The sequence below is a fragment of the Phasianus colchicus genome, chromosome 15 (genome assembly GCF_987193195.1).
Source record: "Phasianus colchicus chromosome 15, bPhaCol1.hap1.1, whole genome shotgun sequence".
NCBI classification, from domain to species: Eukaryota; Metazoa; Chordata; class Aves; order Galliformes; family Phasianidae; genus Phasianus; species Phasianus colchicus.
This window is the reverse complement of record NC_143450.1, coordinates 1,247,379-1,266,173: the sequence shown is the minus strand read 5'-3', so window position 1 is coordinate 1,266,173 and position 18,795 is coordinate 1,247,379. Positions and strand designations below refer to the sequence as shown.

The window sequence follows — 18,795 nt, the reverse complement described above, 5'->3', positions numbered from 1 at the left end:
AGGCGCAGTTCGGGGAGAGACAATGCGCAGGCGCGGTTCCGGGAGCTGTGCGGGGCGGCGGCGCGCATGCGCGGTTCGGGCGAGACAATGCTCAGGTGCTGTCCCGCAGCTGTGCGGAGCGGCAGAACACGTGCGCAGTTCGAGGCGAGGCAGGCGCCGTCCCGGAAGCTGTCCGGGGCGGCAGTGCGCATGCGCATCCCGGGGCGAGGCAGTGCGCAGGCGCGGTCCCCGGAGCTGTCCGGGAGCGGTAGTGCGCATGCGCGGCGGGGCGCAGGCGGGCGGTGATGGCGGACGAGGCGGCGGTGCGGGAGCAGGCGGAGGTGGTGCGGCGGCTGAAGCAGGACAAGGCCGAGCCCGACGAGGTGCGGCTGCGCTCTGAGGGAGGGGCCCGGTGCGTGCGGGGCTCGCCGGGCTGACCGGGCTTTTCTTTCCCTCGCAGATCGCCAAGGAGGTGGCGAAGCTGCTGGAGATGAAGGCGCAGCTGGGCGGAGAGGAGGGGAAACACAAGTTCGTGCTCAAGACCCCCAAGGTGAGCTCCGCCGGGCGCTGCGCCGCTCCTCCCGCTGCCCCGCGCTGCTCGGAGCGCGTGGCGGTGCCGTAACGCTCCGTGCCGCACGCTGGCTTTGCCCGGTGCCGGGAGCCTGCCGTGCGCGGCAGCCCGACGGGCTGTTGGAATGCAGTCTGTGCTGACGGATCTTTGCTTTCTTCGTATTCCAACGCTAGCAGCTGACCTGACAGCCGCTGCTTTGGTGCTGAGGCGTGGAGGTGGTTGTGAGTGCTATGAACACAGGTTGCTCCCGTATAAAAACATCACTTAATGCCGCTGACTTAAAGGGCGTGCTTCAGGGCAGCTTCCCTCGTCCATTTCCATGTTTTAGTAGCACTAACTGTGGTGCAGGGCCTGGGAAGAGAAAGGTCTCGCTGTTCAAATATGCAGAATGAGGTTTTTGTGGCTCTGAGCGTCAGGAGAATTGTGTTTCCAGCCTGTCCCGGCTGCAGCAGAGCACTGCTGCACGACCCCTGGGTGGGTGCTCCTGCTGTCTGCTTGCACTGACTGTAAGGCCCTTGAAAATGAAAGGAACAGTTAATTGACAGTGAGTTGCGTGTGCCTGGAAACCTAAAGGCTGTCACTGCAATAATTCAGTGACTCCTAACAGTGGGGAACAGCAAAAAGGGACCCATGCTGGTGAATTTAATGAATATCAAATTGTTAAAAGTACAGGTCTGATCCTTCTGGCTTTTTAAGCAATGGATTCTTTGCAGTGCTTCTCACACCTGTCTGCCACTACATACTTCTAACCCAACATGCTCTTTGCTTTTCTTTCCCTCACCTCTTCCCAGGGCACACGGGACTATGGCCCCAAGCAAATGGCCATTCGTGAGAGAGTCTTCAATGCTATCATCACCTGCTTCAAGCGCCATGGAGCAGAAGTCATCGACACACCAGTGTTTGAGCTGAAGGTGAGTGCGAGTGAAGCACATCAGCTGAGCTGATGGGGACCTTGCACTTGGAAGCCCCTCGTTATGGCCGAGTGTTCTCCTTCTATCTTCTAGGTGTTCTCCCTTTCTCTCTTTATTCTCCGTGCTGTAGGGTTCATCACTTGACACTAAAGATGTTGTTTGTTCGTGTGTCTTTTTTTTTTTTTTTTATAGGAGACCCTGACGGGGAAATATGGAGAGGACTCAAAGCTTATCTATGATCTGAAAGATCAAGGAGGAGAGCTGCTGTCCCTGCGCTATGACCTAACTGTATCCTGCAACAGCCAGTGCTGAGGGGTTTTGTTGTCTTTGCTGCCCTCCTTCTGTGGCAGTGCTGCCCAGACCAGCTGGGAGGAAGAGGGTGGGAAGGCAACCCTTTGGTATTGACCCCCTCCAGGTGGGGAGAATGTGAAAAGGTAACGTGATACAGTGGGTGCTGCTTAGTTATTTACGCTGTCTGTTGCTTAAATTAGTCAGAGTAATGCTGGTAGGTAGAGAGAAGGAAGATCTCTGCTGAGCGGAGCTCTTTCTACAGCAGGGTACCCAGACTAGGCCGTGCTGTCTAACCTAAGGCAGTGCTGAAAGGTGCCCATAGGGTAAATGTGGCAGGATGTGCAGGCTTGTATAGGGTGTTTGTGGAGACCTTGATGAGCTGTGGCCAGTCCAGCATCTCTTAGCTGTTCTTAGACCCACAGGTGTGTGCCACATGTGGTGCCCTGTGCCTGCGCTGGGGAGATAGCGAGGCTGCAGCGCTGCCCATTGACTGATAACTAGGTGGGGTGATTCCCTCCTCCTTGCCATCCTTAACCCCGTGGTCGCAGGTGCCCTTCGCTCGCTATTTGGCAATGAACAAAATCACCAACATCAAGCGGTACCACATCGCAAAGGTGTACAGACGGGACAACCCGGCCATGACCAGGGGCCGCTACAGGGAGTTCTACCAGTGTGTGAGTGTGGCCAGCTGCAATGCTGGAGGCTGGGCAGTGGTTGTGGGGATGTAGAACTGTGGCTGTTATCCTGCAGCCACCTTCCCTGCAGCTCTGGGAAGCTCTTCTTCTCCGTCATGTTCCCCTTTGGGTTTGAAAAGCAGCTCAGGAGTGGGAGAGGCTGAGATCGTTGGTTGTAGAGTAGGGCAATGCCTTGTCAGGGGTCTGAGCCATTGTAACCTCTGGGTGTGGGTGGTGTTTTGCACTGTGGAGGGCAGCAGCTCCTTGCTCCATCTCACAGTGCTTGCCGGTTTGGTTGAGGGGAAGAATTTCCTTGGCTCCCAAATCTGATTCATGCATCTTGCTCACATGCTCAGCTGTTCAGCTCTTGCCAGATGAGCGACTCAGCCACAACACCCATTGCTTCCATCCCATGCTTGGTCCATTTTATTTCAAAGTAAGGGAAAACCCAGAGGCCAAATTACAGAACAAAGAAAGCAATTTCCTTTGTGACTTTCCCAGACAAGTGTGGTAGCCCTGAGGAATGGATTTGTTTCACTGTGCTAACACCACTCCAAGGGCTTTGTGCCACAAGTAAACTTAACTGAGAATATTTCTGTTTCTTCATACAATTCCTGATGATACCTTCCAGCTTCTGACCTTGGTGGATTTCCTTTTTCAGACAACTTGGGGTCTTTCCAAGGTCTCCTCTGTAGGCTAACTGGGAAGTCTTCTTGTATCCAGGCAAAACTTGTGTTTGACAGTTCACTTTTCCTTCTGCCAGTGCAGTTCTCCAAATGGTTGTATCCCGTTTAAATGGGTGTCCCTAGAGACTGGTTCCATCCCTTTCCCAAATGAGCATTTTGTAATTGTTTGGAGCAATCTTCCCCTCCTAGGCCAGGTGGGTCAAGCTGTTACCTGCTCTCCCCAGAGGTGCTTTGCTCTGCTGCTCACTGATACCTGGTGTACCTTGTAGCTGTTTTCTGCATTCTTTCTTAAGTGTGATCGAGCAGCCCTTGGATATTTGTAGTTTTTTTTTTCTTTCCCAATGTCCTGCCCAACTCCATGGGGATTGCATCATCCTTCCTCATGTTCAGCTATCAGAGGACTGACTGATGCAATCACAATTCTTTCCTTCTCCATTGCCCCATTTTATTTTGGAAGCTTGGTGAAATGGCAGTGAAATTTACTCACCATTCAGTCCCATGTCCCTAATTGTTCTTTTACTCAAAATCTGATACAAATCTTTGCATTTGGGGATTTGTAAATGGGAGGTGAACAGAAGGTTTCCTTTTGCTTCTGTGTTTTTCTTCTCTAAATTTTGATGCTGTCTTTCCTGTTTTCCTACCATGGGGCATTGAAACATTTGCTGTTAAGCTGTAGCTGTACATACTGGTGCTTTTTCTGGCAATCCATGGTGGAGACCATTCAGAGTTTTTGATTTCATTTTCTGTCTTTGCGGTTGAAACTTTGGTTTTGTGTCAGTTGAGATCACTTCTGCTGTCTTATTCCCCATGTGCCTTAACAGTATCTTGATTTGCTAGTTCATTTAGAAGGGGAAAACAAAATTTTGAGGATCAAGATCTCCTTTCCTTTCTGATTCCTTTGTTCAGTTTATTTGTTCTTGATGATCTCTTTGTCTTTGTTGTTGTTTTTCCGCCCTGTTTTTGCTGCCTTTTGTAAACAAAGCTTTTAACAGCAGGGTCAAAGCTGTGGCTGCAGCCACGCCAGCAGTGCTGAAGTCCTCTCTGCCTTTTCTTGTGCCTCAGGATTTTGACATCGCTGGGCAGTTCGACCCGATGATTCCAGATGCTGAGTGCCTGAAGATAGTGCATGAGATCCTGAGTGACCTGCAGCTTGGGGACTTCCTCATTAAGGTGAGGCCAGGCCTGGATCCTCAGGCAGGTGTCTTTGGGCCACAGTGGGAAGCAGTGATGGTTGTTCTGGGTGGTTGTAGCACCTGCCCACTGAGGCCAGATCAGAGCACTTCTCATCTTGCCTCTCTGCCCTCTTGTGGTGTATATGCTGAAAGGCTGTGCTTCATCTCAGGACCTCTGAGGTGGGAATGCAAGGAGGTTTCCTGAGGCCATAATTATCAGTGTTCTCTGTAGCATCTGCTGTGGTTGCCTGCAAAACATCCAGCAGTCAAGAAAAAAGCTGACTGTTACATTCACTGTCTGCAGTTAAATACAATCTCCAGCCCAGGGTTCCTGCTTTTGTCACAGCTACCTCAGTCCCTTTAGGAGGGATATTTCCTGTGTGTGTGCACCATACCATTAGCAAACTCCTGCCTTCCATCAGCTCCTTCCCAGTACTGGGCCCCTTACAAAGGAAGAGTAGTTCTCTAATGAGGATTAGGCTGAGCTTGCTGTGTGCTTCAAAACCCCTCTCTTACCCTGGTGTGGCAGCACATGGTGCTCAGCTGGGGTGGGAAGGCTGTAGGAGAGCAGTGGGTAGGAGGGTACCTATGTGTAGGTCAGCAGGGTTGCTGTGCTATGCAGGGAAAGAACAGTGTGGGCTGGGTGCTGTACCCTGAACTGCCAGCTCTGTCTTGTGCTCGCTTACCTGCCCAGGGAGCTGTCAGAGATGAGCCCAAGTGCTGTGCTTAGGAACTACCTCTCTAGATCTAGTGCAGCTGGGTTGTGTTTGGCCAGTGGCAACAGAAAATGTCTTTGAGGATGAGCAGGCATCCCTGCAATGGGGAACAGCAGAATAACTTGTCTGCAGTAGAAAAGATTCTGTGTCTTCTGTGCGGGACAGTTGGGTTATGCAGTAGATGCTGGAGGGTTACATCCTCCCAAGCAGTCTTTGTTTCTGTCTAATTTAACTGTGCATGCTCTCGCTACCCTTGGAATGTTGAATTCAGTTAAGCTCTTGGTCTCAATTACCTTCTCTTACAGAACGTAATTAAACCATGGAATTGACTTGCGCTATCAAAAAAGAAAAAGGAACAGGAAAATCTCACAGCAAGGTTTTATCTGATGTCCCTTTGTTCTTGTACTGGCAGTACAGGGAACATGGTGAATTAATCTCCTAAGTCTGTGGTTTGTTCCTGAGCTATTTTTACAAATCCACATATGAGATGATTCGTAGACCCCTGTATTGGATTTACATGGCTAGGTTTGGTAGCATGAGCACTGCAAGAAGAGATCAGGGGCTGCCCTCATGTTGGACAGAGACAACTCTAACCAGCTCCTAGAGGGAACCATCGCTGGCCCAAGCCACGTTCGTGCCAGAGCAGAACTTCCTGTGCAGCCAAGGGAGAAGCAGGTTGTATCTCTGCAGCCTGTGGAGCACCTCACACTGCAACAGGCAGATCTGTAGAGGGATCAGTTTGGGGAGGTCTGTGTGCTGAGGGCCAGAGCCCACACCGGGTCAGGGAGGAGCACGAGGGTGAAGGGAGCAGAAGAGACCGAGTGTTGTGGTCTCCATCCACATGCAGTGCTCATGGGGATGTGCAGAGGACACAGAAAAGTAGGGAGTTGAGCCTGAGAAGGAGTGGTGGAGGGAAGGTTAGTTTGTTCTTTCTTTCTTACTTTCCTACTCAATTTTTAATAGGCAACAAATTAATCTTTCCCCAGCCAAGTCTGCTTTGCCCTTGATGGTAACCAGTGAATGATATTCCTGTCTTTGGCTAGACCCACAAGCTTGTTCATCTTATTTTCTCCCCTCCTGTAGAGAACAGCTTGGTGGGTGCCTGGTAGTCAGCTGAGGTCAATCATTGTAGTGCTACTGGTTTTCCTTCTGCTGAGTGTCAGCAGCTCCAGGAGGAGAATGTGATGGCTCTCCCCAGGCCTGACAGCTTGAGTTAGCTGGCTGCTCTTGGGGGAGAGGCAGCTCAGCTCCACGGGAATGGGGAGAGAGAAATTACCCAGAAGCTGTAAACAGCAAAAGAGATGTTGGCAGCCTCCCCAAAGGCTGATTTCAAGTAACTGTTGGTTTGATTCTTCTGCCATCCCTTGCTTCTGTTTGCTGTTCTAGCTGACTCTGACTCACCACGTTCTTGCAAATTTTATTTTCTCACTTTTCCTCTGCCAGCTCCTAATTCATAGTGAAATTTTGCCCCCTTCCAACTGTGGTTTCTTGAGCATTTAGAGAGAGATGTGGGCAGAAGGTTTTGAAAATGCATAGAGCTGTCTTTGTTTCACCATGGATTTGCACTGGGAGATAACCTGAACATCAGAACACCAGAGTTTCTGGGGCACAGGTTTCCCATGGAGGTAGGGTGGCTGCTAGTTTCTCTCGTGTGCTTAGAACTAGAGAGAAGAAAAACTGGGCTCATCTGAAGCACTTGCTCATGGTAAAGGACTTTCTCCTTGTCTCCCAGGTCAACGATCGGCGCATCCTTGATGGGATGTTTGCAGTTTGTGGTGTCCCAGACAGCAAGTTCCGAACGATCTGCTCCAGCGTTGACAAACTCGACAAGGTATGGGCTGCAGCTCCAGGCTGCACCTGCTGGGCCTTCTGTGAGTCTCTGTCCTGTGGGCTCTTAGCAAGGTCACAGCTGAGACCTATTCATAAATACTGCACGCAAACCAGTGCTGTTCTCAGTGGGCAATGTGATGTCTGGCATTCTGGCTGAGAGCACAGAGCCTGCAGCAGCTTTTGAGGATGATCAGGACTTCAATGTACAGCACACAGTTCTGGCTGGTTTGGGACCTGTGGGAGATAGGGACGTCAGAGATGCAGCAAAGGGAAGTGAGGGGGACACGTATGGGCAAGGTTACAGTGTTCAGTGGGAGGCAGAGGAGTGCATTTGGAGTGAGAAGGTGTAAGAGACCAGAAATACAAGCCTGGAAAACATTATCAGCAGCACTTTCCTGCCTTCTGGGCAGGGGAAGGGTGATCAGTTTGATATGTGCTGTGCTGTGTGCATCCTCGTAGCATGTCTTCACTTTCATCTGCTGCTGTCATCAGTGCAAGGTTTTCCTAGGAACACAGTTCCAGGGCTCGTTTGGGCTGTGCAGCATCCTAGTAGTGCATGTGCAGTCACAGGGAGAACATATTGCTCAGTGCAAGTGCATGGGAACTGCTGAGTCGCGGCCTGAACCTCTGATTAGTCACCTGAGGTGAGCAATGAGGCAGCCCTGGGAGCACAGGTGAAAGCAATTCACCTGTGCTGCAGGAAGGGGTGGAGCCTGGCTGCACCTCTCCTAGACCCATTTAAGAGCTGACTACCGGGGGGAAGGATCTCTCTCTCTCTTGGGAAGATCCACTCCACTGGAGTTTCCTGAGCGAGCCCACGACACGGGTGAGCCTTCTATTTATTCTCTTTGTCTTGCTGTGCCTAACTCTCTTGCTTATTTCATTATTATAACATCTTAATATTATTAAATTATATAATATTCCTTTATATAACTTTCATTGATTATACAGCAAGTCTTGGAGCTTTCAAGTTTTTGGGCAGCTTTGATGACTTAAGGATTAGCATACAAAAACACCATGTAGAAGTACAGATGGAGTTACAACCATGCCCTCAGGGCATTTAAATCTGCTGCTTCACTCATGAACCTTTTAGCCACCCCAGAGCGGATGGAGTTCAGCACTGTAGAGATGTGCTCAGGGCAGGTGTTTGATCCCTGTATGGGGCAGTGCTATCAGAGACCTTCCTCAGGGGAGACCACATCCCTGAGGCAGTGGTTGATACTGTTCTCACCCCTCACAGATGCCGTGGGAAGAAGTGAGGAGCGAGATGGTAGGAGAGAAGGGACTCTCACCTGAGGCTGCAGATTGCATTGGGGAGTACGTCCAGCTTCATGGTGAGCACGGTGGGATCCAGCCCTTGTCCTCCCTCCTGCTCTGTTGTGCTCCTTGTGAGTGCAGCTGCTCTCCTCCATGCCAGGCAGGCCGGGACAGGTGTGTCCTGAGCAGGGATGGAGGGGCACAAAGCAGCACACAGCAGCCTGGGTCATGGCAGGTGCTGCTGTGCTGGCTGACCTGAGGCACAACTTGTCCCTGCAGGTGGCATGGACCTGATTGAGCAGCTTCTCCAGGACCCAAAGCTGTCCCAGAACAAGCTGGCCAAGGAGGGGCTGGGGGACATGAAGCTGCTGTTTGAGTACCTGACGCTGTTTGGCATCACGGGGAAGGTGAGGAGGAGCAGAGGCAGGAGGGGGTGCTGCCCTGCTGGCTGGGCAGCCCTGGGTCCCTGACCACAGTTGCCGAAGAGGTTTCTTGTGTGTCCTGCAGGTCTCCTTTGACCTGAGCCTGGCACGAGGCCTGGATTACTACACGGGGGTGATATATGAGGCTGTCCTGCTGCAGCAGGAGAATGACCATGGAGAGGAGTCAGTCAGCGTTGGGAGCGTGGCTGGAGGTGGTCGCTATGATGGTCTGGTGGGAATGTTTGATCCCAAGGGACGGAAGGTGCCATGTGTGGGGGTCAGCATTGGGATTGAGCGCATCTTCTCCATCCTTGAGCAGAGACTGGAGGTGAGTGCATTGGTACTCAGCTAAGCACAGGGTCTGCATTCTCCTCATGTATTTATTCCAGTCCAGCAAATGCTGAAGTGAGTCTTTGATAGAGAACCTCTCCAGGCCCCTGCTGTGTTCTACAGCAAGAAGTCGAAACAAGTTCAGTCTCCTGTTTTTTCTGGCTTTGGACATGATCCCTTTTCTACAGTCCCCACTACAGCTCCACCTGGAGGGAGCAGTGTGATTTCCAGCAGTGTAAGGTGCCTTGGTCAGATGCCCCAGTGTTCCCCTTGCACTAAGCACCCATGTGACCACACTGCTTTCATGACAAGCCAGTGCTGCTCTGCAAGGTTCATGGGCAAACAGTCTTGGACATGTGCTCATCCTGCTGAGAGCACTGCAAAGACTTGACAGGGGCTGGATGTCCCATGGTAGAGTACAGTGCCTTTGTCAGGGTTTGAGGTACAGTTTTCCTCTTCCCTCCTCCTCAGAGCTGTTCTACCAATTTGTTCTCAGTCCCATTCAGTGGATGCTAAAGAGGTCTTGGTTAGGATTCCAAAACACTGCCATGCATTTCCCTCCCCCAGAGCCCTGTTGTGGGGAGAGCTCTTGGCATCCAGACCCAACTGCAACTGACAGAGCTGGGGCATCTCAGCTTGCTGCTCTTAGCCTAACTCATAGTTATGAGCCCAGCTGTAGAACATGCAGCTGGCTCTGTGCAGCTCCAACAGGGCTTGCTGCTCTCAGCCACTCTGAGCAGATCTCCCAGAGGCTGCAGGCCCTCGGGTCTGGAGGGACAATCTAGGCAGAAGTTGGCAGTGAAATCAGTCATTCTCAGCATGTTCTCCAGCCTGTGCACACCTGCAAGCACAGAAAGGAGGCTAGGATAAGCACCAGAACGTGGAACAATCACAGGTGTTGAGGTTTAGGGTGGGTCTAAAGCGTATGCTGTTCTTAGAGCCTTGGATATGTCTGTGTGTCCATACAATCTTTTGAGTCTTGTCCACTTTCTAGGCTGCGGAGGAGAAGATCAGGACAACAGAGACACAAGTGCTCGTGGCCTCTGCCCAAAAGAAGCTCCTTGAAGAGCGGCTGAAGCTCATCTCTGAGCTCTGGGATGCTGGAATCAAGGTATAATCAGGTGATGCATGGTTAGGAGCTGCATGGTCCTCTCTCTTCTTTCTTATGTCCAGAAATGGACCACATCTGGCTTTGCTCTGGGAGGAAAGAGTCACAGGGAGAGAGAGGGTGGGCAGCAGACTGCCTTTCTGAATGGAGCTTGCATCTTCATGTCCTAGATAAGATGTTTTCCAAGGGGTGCTGGGTGATAAGACTTGCTTGGCCCTATACTTCTGCAGAGGCTGTTGTGGCTTTGCTCAGGATGGATTGCCAAAGCAGGGCAGCACTTCAGCCTCTGCTGAATGGCAGCTGTGATGTCATGCCACTTCCACCAGAAAACACAATGTTGCAGAGCCTTGCAAGGAGGGGAGGAGCCTGGGCTGTGTTTTCCATTGTCTAAAAAGCCACCTGTGTCTGTGCACTGCTCCTGCTGCAGGCAGTCTGCCGTGAGACCCAGCAGAGAAAGGATGATCTATGGGGCTTCTGAGCCTCAGGAACAGCACAGGTGTCTCACACAGGTGTCACAACAACACACACACACTAGAGCTGACAACCTGGTGCTTTCCCAGGAGCAGCAGTGTCTTCCAAGCTCCTCTGAGCTGTGCTGCATTACTTTCTAGCTGCAGTGCCCTGCCTTTGATGTCAGCCAGTCTGTACACAGCTCCCATTCACGGGATAGCAATTGGACTGGCCTGGAAATGCTGGTGGGACGATGGGGCACAGAGCAACAGGCCAGTGCTGAGAGCAGCCTTGTGCTCTGGTTCCCTTCCAGGCAGAAGTACTGTACAAGAAGAACCCCAAGCTCCTGAATCAGCTGCAGTACTGCGAGGACACGGGCATCCCCCTTGTGGCCATTGTGGGAGAGCAGGAGCTCAAGGATGGTGTTGTCAAGCTGCGGGTGGTGGCAACCAGGGAGGAGGTGAGGCTCGTGGTGACTCAGAGGGGGTGAGGGCTGCCCGACCTTCCATCCCAGCTCAGACCTGCCTTCCATGCTCTGTTCAGCCGTAGGGTAAGGTTGTATACAGCTCTGGGAGCTGGTGCAGGCCCACACTTTGAGTCTGGTACCCAGAGGAGAGTTAAAAGCTCAAGGGCCTGCAGTGAGGGAGGGTCAGCACTGCTCTGTGGCTGCTTCCGTGTTCCTTCCAAGGTATGGCAGTATCACTGAGGGGCCTGAAAGTGCCCTGCTGGAACAAGGAGTGGACTCAGTGACCATCTGTGTGCTGGCCTCAGTTTTGGAAAGAGTGGAAGAGCGCTGTGCCTTGGTCATTGGGTTGGGAGGGTTACTTACAGTGCTTACTGTCACAGAGCGGAGTTCAGCTCTGTGTATGCTGCTGCCTGCTTGATCCCCATAGAGGGACTGGTGCCACAGTGGCACAATTTCATCAGACAGAGGCCGTGAATTAGGGCATGGGCCATTCCTCAGGGACCATGCAGCCAGCTGCTTGTGTTGTATTTATGGAGCCTTCTGCTTTCTGTGTAGGTCAACATCCGCAGGGAGAGCCTCGTGGAGGAGATCAGGAGGCGAACAAGTCAGCTTTAGTGCCCACCTGGACAGCTCTCCCTCGCTGGGTTCTGGTGAACAGATGTACTCCTGTAACCACCAGGCTGCTTGGCTCCACCACCCAGCCAGCTGGCAGCAGGTGCAGGGTCAGGGAAGCCTTTGGAGGTTGTATTTATTCTTTGTCTTGCATCCTCCCCTTCTCAGCAGGAGCAGAGAGGCCGCGCTCACTCCTATGAAACGCCTGGCCCTGGGCATTGTCATTGCAGAGAGGTTTTGTGAGCGGCTCTGGCACACGCTGCCCTCCTGTCTGCAGCTGTGCCGTGACCGGAGGAGCCCCACGCTGCCAGCAGCCCCCAGGCTCTTGGCTGCAGCTCCTTCTGCCCTTCACGTTCAATAAGTGTCCGGCCCAGCGTTTCTGCTCTGGCTGCGGGGGGGTTGACCTTATCCCATGCCAAACGTTCTGACAACCAATAAATCTCGTCCATCCTACGCCTCGCCTTTTGTTCCTTCCTCTCACCTGTCCACCTCTGCTCCTGCCCGTTCCTCGGCGGCCCCGCGCCAGGAGCGCAGCGCTGCAGACGTCGGGGCTGTGCTGCACCCCCGGCACTCCGCTCTCTCCTCCCTCCCCGGGGCGGGGCGGTCGAGGCCCAAGGGTGGGCGGCGGCCACGGAAAGTTCCAGAGCCGGGCGGGGGGCCACGAGGAGCGGCGATGGCGGAGGAGGTGGGTGCTCTGTGGGAAGGGGCTGCGGGGCGAGGCCGCGCTCGTGGGATCCCCGCTTGTTTGGGAGCAGCCGTCGGGCTTCGCGCTGCGCGGCTCGAGGGCACCGCGTGGGGCCGGCAGGGACTCGGAGCGGCTGCCGGGGGGCTCGGTGTGCGCCCGTCGGGGCTCAGAGCCGCATTTCGCAGCGCTGCCGGGGTTGGGAGCCCCGCGTGGGACTGCTGCTGCCGGGACCCGCTCGGAGCTGACCCCGCTGGGTCCGCGGCTCCGTCCGGAGGGGTCTTCTGGGCTTCGGAAAAGGCGGAGCTCGGCGGGGACAGAAACACAGCGGTGCGCGGGGGTAAAATGCAACCAGACGGTATTTTAGCGTGAGCTGGGACCGGAGCGGTTGAGTCTCGAAGGCTGGGGAAGACGTCTGCCGTCATCGACCCACTCCCGCCATGCACGCTAACCACGTCCCTCCGTGCCGCATCTCCACGGTTCTGGGACACCTCCGGCGCTTCAGAGGCGCTGATGAGACCGGGCGGTACTTCATGAGTACTCAGTGATGATGGTGCTGCGTGGGCAGTGTCCTCGGTTCCTCCCTAAGGCTGCATTGTTCCGGGGGGCGGTGGGCTGGAGGTGGGAGCTGGCTCTCCGTGTCCCACCCATCCATCCTGCCTGGGGCTGTTGCTCACCGCGGTACAATGGCTCAGAGCGGCACTTTGCTCCCGCCCTGCCTTGTGATGCACCCAAATCTTTGCCGTCAGAGCCTTTGCATACATCTCTAGAGGAGCTCTTGGTGCCCATGTGCTCTACCAGAGTTGCCGCTGTTAGGCAGTGGAGCAGGAGAACTCCTCGGATGCGCCCTGAAAGCAGGGCATTCCCCCACATGCAGCGCAGTGCTCAGCCTGGGGGTTGGGATGCCTGCAGTTGGGCAGCTGGGCTCTTTGCCCAGGGCAGCACCGACCTCCTCACTCCCTCCCTCAGCAGTGGACCAGCAGCATCAACCGGGCCAATAAGATGGCTCTGCTCACCTGGGTGAGAGAAACCGGCATCGACCTGGTGCAGGTGAACGGGCAGCGGCGCTACGGCGGCCCTCCTCCAGGTGGGTGCCAGCAGCTCGGCGCGGTGCTGCCCAGGGGGTCCCAGCGGGCGCTGCTCTGACACTGCGTCCGTGCGCCTGCAGGGTGGGTGGGCAGCCCGCCGCCCCCGGGCTCCGAGGTGTACATCGCCAAGCTGCCGCGGGACCTGTACGAGGACACGCTCATCCCGCTCTTCCAGAGCGTGGGGCGGCTCTACGAGTTCCGCCTCATGCTGACCTTCAGCGGGCTGAACCGTGGCTTCGCCTACGCCAAGTACAGCGACCAGCACAGCGCCGGGAAGGCCATCGCCGCCCTCAACAACTGGGAGGTGCAGGAGGGCCGCGCCATCCTGGTGTGCCGGAGCTTCGAGAAGTGCGAGCTGAGCGTGAACGGGCTGCCCGCCACGCTGCGCCGCAGGGAGCTGGACGCCATGCTGCTGGAGGCCACCGAGGGGCTGCTGGGCTTAGCGCTGCACAACAGCCCCGGCCGCAAGCAGGGCAAGGTCGCCGTGCTGACGTACAGCTCGCACCGGGCTGCCGCCATGGCCAAGAAAGCCCTGGTGGAAGGTAGTGGGAGGCGGCGGGTCGCTGGGGGTTAGAGGTGGGGTGGGACGGACCGAGCGTGCAGCTGCCGTGGGTCTCTCCTAGGGAACGTCGGCCTCTTCAAGAAGGCGAAGGTGGAGTGGCTGAAGCCTGAGCTGAAGGAGCAGCTGCAGGCGCATGGGGAGAAGCCACCCCCCAGCACCGTGCAGCGCCTGGGGAGCCCCGAGCGGGCGCTGCCATCCTCGGAGCTGCGTGGTGCGCTGGGCAGACTGCAGGCCTTGTGCCGGCGGCTGCACCTGGGGAGCCCCCGCTTCCTCACCAGGTGCGTGCAGGCTGAGCCCGACGGCTGGCAGCGGTACTGGGGCCAAGTGGTGATCCCGTCCTACCCCGTGCCCTGCAGCACCTTCCTGTGGGTGCGGGAGGACACGTCGGGCACCGCGGGGCACGAGAAGATCAAAGAGGCGGTAGCACAGCTGGCCCTGATGATGCTGGGTGAGTCCGTTCCCACCTCCCCTCGTGACCTGGGGGCTCTCCTGGGGCTGGGGGCTGCTGGGGGCGGGCCGGAGGGAGAGAAACACAGCATCCAGCTCTCTGCTCTCTCCTGCAGGGTACTGAGGGTCTGTGCAGGCACACGTTGTGCCCCAACTATGAAATGAGCCCGAGCCACCCAATGTCACATCGTGGAGCAGAGCTGAGCCCAGCGGGGCCGCGTTCCTGTTCAGCCTTGTTTTGAGTTCGTTGGCGTTTGTTTAAGGGCCATCTGGAGAGCGTGGGCACTGCCCCATCCCCACCGGCGCTGGTTCTGTTGTGAGCAGCAGGCACGTCCTGCCTGCTTCCATGTTTTCCTGTTGAAGTTTTGTGTTGCTGTGGTGCTGCAGGGCTCTCAGGAGGAGCAGCAGCTGCCTGGAAGGATGCAAGCTGGCGGTCTGACAGGGGGGCTGGCACTGGTCCCCAATGCCTGCAGCCCTGTTTTTCCATGGGGCAGTCAGGGGACCCTGCAGGCACTGCCCGCAGCCTGGAGGCCAGCAGCCACCTGCTGGCTATTAAAGGAGCCTGGGAAGCACTGATGGTGTTCTGTTGTGTTTTGTTGCTTTGGTTTTTCTGGGTGGGTCCCATCCTGCAGCCAGGCCCACATTGGGCAGCTCCTGCTGACATCACCCTGACGTCACCTCTGCACACAGTTCCTGAGGCACAGCAGCTGCCACACGCCTTGGGCCGGCTTTAGCCCAGCGGTTCCTTCGGTTCATGCATTCTGCGTATTCCGGGCTCCGACTGGGGTTCGATCCCGCGGGCACCCCTGGCCCATTTTGTGTGTTCCCATCGTTAACTTTTTAACCACTTCAGGGGTCACTGCTCTCCAGTGTCTTCAACGGTGACACCGAGTGGGATCGAGTGCTCCCTGAGCGGTCTGCAGTAACGCCAAGCTGTGAGGGGACACACCGAGGGACGGGATGCCGTTCAGAGAGACCCAGTGGCCCAGGAGAACGTCGTGAGGTTCAACAAAGCCGAGCACACAGCCTGGCACCTGGGCCGTGGCAACCGCCGCTGTCAGTGCAAGCTGGGGGGTGACGGGATGGAGCACAGCCCTGCCAAAAAGGACTTGGTGTACTGCTGGATGGCAGCTGGACATGAGCCAGCACTGTGCCCTCGTAGCCCAGAGAGCAAACCGTACCCTGGGCACACCCAAAGCAGCACGGCCAGCAGGGTGCTGGTGGGGATCTGCTCCTCTGCTGTGTGTCGGGAGACCTCACCTGGAGTGCTGCATCTGGATAGGGAGTGCTCAGCACAGGAGACACAGAGCTGTTGAAGCACATCCAGAGGATGGCCCAAAAATGCTCCTGGGGATGAAACACCTCCCTGTGAGAGCTGGGGCTGTGTAGATGGAAAAGGCCATGAGAGAGCTGAAAGTGGCCTTTTGCTATCTAATGGGGATGTAAAAAGGAAGGGTCAGACTCTTGCGGGGTCTGCTATGACAGGACAAGAGGAAATTATTTGCTTGCTCTCAGTGCCACTCTGTGCAGGCAGGCAGCAAGCAAGGAATGGCTGCACATATCCCTCATGCAGGCACAGGTGAGCTGGAGACAGCACTCAGCATGTTGTGGTGCTCTGAGCTCCAGCCCTGCATACACTCCTCATCAGCATCTTCCGTCACCAATGTCCACCACTGTGGCTGCCGTTTCTGGGCACATCTTGGCAACAATGCTGCAGGTGGCCTCACCACACATCCGGACCCCATGCATCAAATTCCACCCACCCGAGGGGAGCAGCCTGCAAGCTGTGCCAGGGGTTGGACCAGGACACGCTCCCCATCCCCAGCCAATGCACAGGATTCAGAGCAGGGATGTAACTCAGCCCGATGCTGGGATGCACACCACAGACTGGGAAATCAGGTCCTTGCCTTGCCTTGCAGGGGCTGCCAGTGCCCCTACTGCAGGGGACACAGCAGAGCAGCCTGGGAACCCTTAGTCAGCCAAGCTCCCCTGTCATGGAGCACAGGGGGGAAAAAAAGCAGGTTTTCCTGCCAAAGCCAGCTACAGTTTGGGATGCTGGCCCATCCATCGGCAGGGCTCTCATCATCCCAGTGCCCAGCAGGCACATCCCCAATGTTCTGGAAAGTCTCAGGGAAATTTGGGCAAGCCAAACCATCAGCACAAGCTGCTAGGAACCAAAAGGCACTACATTTTTAATACCCCTGATGCCTCCGCTTAACAGTTGACCGATGCTTGATGTATCTGCTCAGGATGTGGTGCAGGCTCTGCTGCAGCCTGGAGGAGACACGGCACAGTCCCCACCGACCCTATGGAACCTCACATCTCACAGCAGATGGGAGCTGCCCCATTTTCTCTCACTGACCCCACCATCTCCACCGGCACCCTGCCTCGTTCCCAGTCTCAGGACGTCCACAGCCACCAGCACACCGCAGCCCCTCAGTCACTGTCGTCACTGTCGCTCCCTGTTGCCGCCTCTGCTGTGGCTTCCTGTTCCTCTCGCAGGTCTGCAAAGAAGTCCTCCCCGCTGCCTGCAGCCTTACTGCTCAGGGCTTTCAGTGCCCCCCCCCGCTTCTTCTTCTTGCGGTACTCATCCACCACCATGGAGCCCAGCGAGGAGATGTCCCAGAACTTCACCTTCTGGTCGTGGGCACAGCTGGCCAGGAGCTGCCCTCCTGGGGCCACGGCCAGCTGCTCGATGGGCTCCCCCAGGTGCTGCCCGACGCACCCCAGCACCCGGTTGGGCAAAATGTTCACTGCCCTGGGGAAAAGTGAATGGATACAGCACAGTGAGGGGCAGAGCCCTGGGGAATGCAAGCCCACCCCTCCAGCTCAATGCATTCCTTCCAGCTCTGCTTGCCCTGCCCTCCAAGGTTCATCTCACTCTGCACCCTCCCCATTGCATCATTTTCACACACACTGTGTCACACATTGGAACAGGCTGCCCAAGGAGGCTGTGGATGCCCCATCCCTGCAGGCATTCAAGGCCAGGCTGGATGTGGCTCTGGGCAGCCTGGTCTAGAGGTTGGCGACCTGCACATTGCAGGGGGTTGGAACTGGATGAGCATTGTGGTCCTTTTCAACCCAGGCCATTCTGTAATGTGATTCTATGATCCCATACCCACAGCGCTGACCTGATGACCCCGTCGAGGGATCCTGTGCACACGATGCTCTCTGTGATGGGGACCATGCAGTCCACTGACTCGGCCCTCAGAGAGAAGCGGTCACTGGTGGCCCCGAAACCATTCCAGTTGAAGAGGTAGATGGTTCCTTCGCTGGAGCCACAAGCCACTTTCTTCCCTCGCTGAGCAAGAAAGGGGAGACTAAAGCACAAGCAGAACGCACGAGCCAGAGCACGGCAAGGAAACAACGGGGCTGTGCACGTGCTGGGCCGCAGGGCCCCCAGCCTACCTTCAGCAGCACAACCGACGTCAGATCCCCGCTCTGCGGCTCCGAGAGCAGCTCGAAGCGGCGCCTTTTGATGTTGAAGACTCCCATGGTGCCGTCGCCACTGCGGGAAATGGAACGGCCCTGTGGGACGGGGGCACGGGGCGGCGCTAAGCCCACCGCGGGCAGCGCCACCCCTGCAGTACCTGGCGGTCAGCAGGATCTTCCCGGCCCCGTCCACGGCCATGGAGCTGATGTACTCCTCGTGCTGCCGCGCCTCCAGCACGGCGCCGCCCTTGCGCAGGTCCCACACTTTGAGCTCTCCGTTGTCGTCGCCCGTGGCCAGGAGGTTCCGATCGACGGGCAGCACGCAGTTGAGGGCCGCGCTGCGGGACCACGAGGGTCAGCCGAGAGCTGAGCCGCGGTCGGGGTTCCCGCAGCCCGGCCCGGCACGCACCCGTGGGCTTTGGCGATGCGCGTCTCCAGGCGGCCGTCCTCCACCGCCAGCACGTGGACGGCCTTGTCTTTGGCCACGGTGAGCAGCCCTGGGGACGGAGCGCCATCAGCGCGGCCCCGACCCGGCTCCGGCCCCGCTGCCGGCCCCGCACTCACTGTGCCCGTCCTGGGAGAAGGCGACATCGCGGCACGACTTCAGGTGGTGTCCCGAGGACCAGAGCTGGCGGTTGTTCCCTTGCACGCAGCAGTACGAGTACCTGCGGGCGGCCGTGAGGCGGGCGGGGCCGTGCGGGTGCCCAGGGGTGCCCACAGGTACCCACGGGTACTCGCAGATACCCACAGTACCCGCAGGTACTCACAGATACACGTCGCCGTCCACGTCCCCCGCCGCCAGCAGCTCCCGCTCCGGGTGCAGCGCGATGGCGTTGGCCGCTGCCTCCAAGCAGATGTCGTCGGGGGTGTCCCGGAGCTGCGGCTCCGCGGGCGGCTCCTGCAGGCGGCACGGAGCGCGGTGAGGCGAAGCGCGGCCCCGCACCCCCCGCCCCGCACCCCACGCCGCTCCGCACCTCCTCGGACTCCGCCATGCCGCCGCCGGCAGCCTGCTGCGCATGCGCGGGCTCCGCCGGCGCTAAAGCGCCCCTCAGCGGCCGGGCTGACTGATGCGGAAGACGCGGGTTCGAGGCGCGGGTTCGACTTGTTTG

At 56.6% G+C, this 18,795-nt stretch overlaps 3 protein-coding genes across 4 annotated transcripts; 2 read left to right on the top strand and 1 right to left on the bottom strand.

The window, feature by feature from the left end:
• Positions 1 to 151: 151 nt before the first annotated feature.
• Positions 152 to 11,928, top strand: HARS1 (histidyl-tRNA synthetase 1). The gene is made up of 13 exons (XM_031607075.2): positions 152 to 362; positions 440 to 529; positions 1,342 to 1,461; positions 1,654 to 1,749; positions 2,301 to 2,426; positions 4,175 to 4,282; positions 6,733 to 6,831; positions 8,071 to 8,164; positions 8,367 to 8,494; positions 8,595 to 8,837; positions 9,834 to 9,950; positions 10,711 to 10,857; positions 11,419 to 11,928. The coding sequence occupies exons 1-13, from the start codon at positions 285 to 287 to the stop codon at positions 11,476 to 11,478; spliced, it is 1,506 nt and encodes a 501-aa protein (XP_031462935.1). The 5' UTR covers positions 152 to 284; the 3' UTR covers positions 11,479 to 11,928.
• Positions 11,886 to 15,774, top strand: DND1 (DND microRNA-mediated repression inhibitor 1). 2 transcript variants are annotated; one of them, XM_090151000.1, is made up of 5 exons: positions 11,886 to 12,160; positions 13,130 to 13,244; positions 13,326 to 13,787; positions 13,869 to 14,255; positions 14,371 to 15,774. In XM_090151000.1, the coding sequence occupies exons 1-5, from the start codon at positions 11,888 to 11,890 to the stop codon at positions 14,376 to 14,378; spliced, it is 1,245 nt and encodes a 414-aa protein (XP_090007126.1). In that variant the 5' UTR covers positions 11,886 to 11,887; the 3' UTR covers positions 14,379 to 15,774. The 2 variants fall into 2 exon arrangements, with proteins under 2 accessions (XP_090007126.1, XP_031462936.2); XM_031607076.2 differs by having other exon boundaries at positions 13,127 to 13,244; positions 14,371 to 15,773.
• Positions 15,775 to 16,402: 628 nt separating this feature from the next.
• Positions 16,403 to 18,752, bottom strand: WDR55 (WD repeat domain 55). Its single transcript, XM_031607054.2, has 8 exons — positions 18,661 to 18,752; positions 18,454 to 18,584; positions 18,251 to 18,351; positions 18,096 to 18,183; positions 17,845 to 18,024; positions 17,663 to 17,762; positions 17,386 to 17,555; positions 16,403 to 17,012 (listed from the first exon to the last, which is right to left on the bottom strand). Exons 1-8 carry the CDS (start codon positions 18,676 to 18,678, stop codon positions 16,691 to 16,693), a joined length of 1,110 nt encoding a protein of 369 aa, XP_031462914.1. The 5' UTR covers positions 18,679 to 18,752; the 3' UTR covers positions 16,403 to 16,690.
• Positions 18,753 to 18,795: the final 43 nt, after the last annotated feature.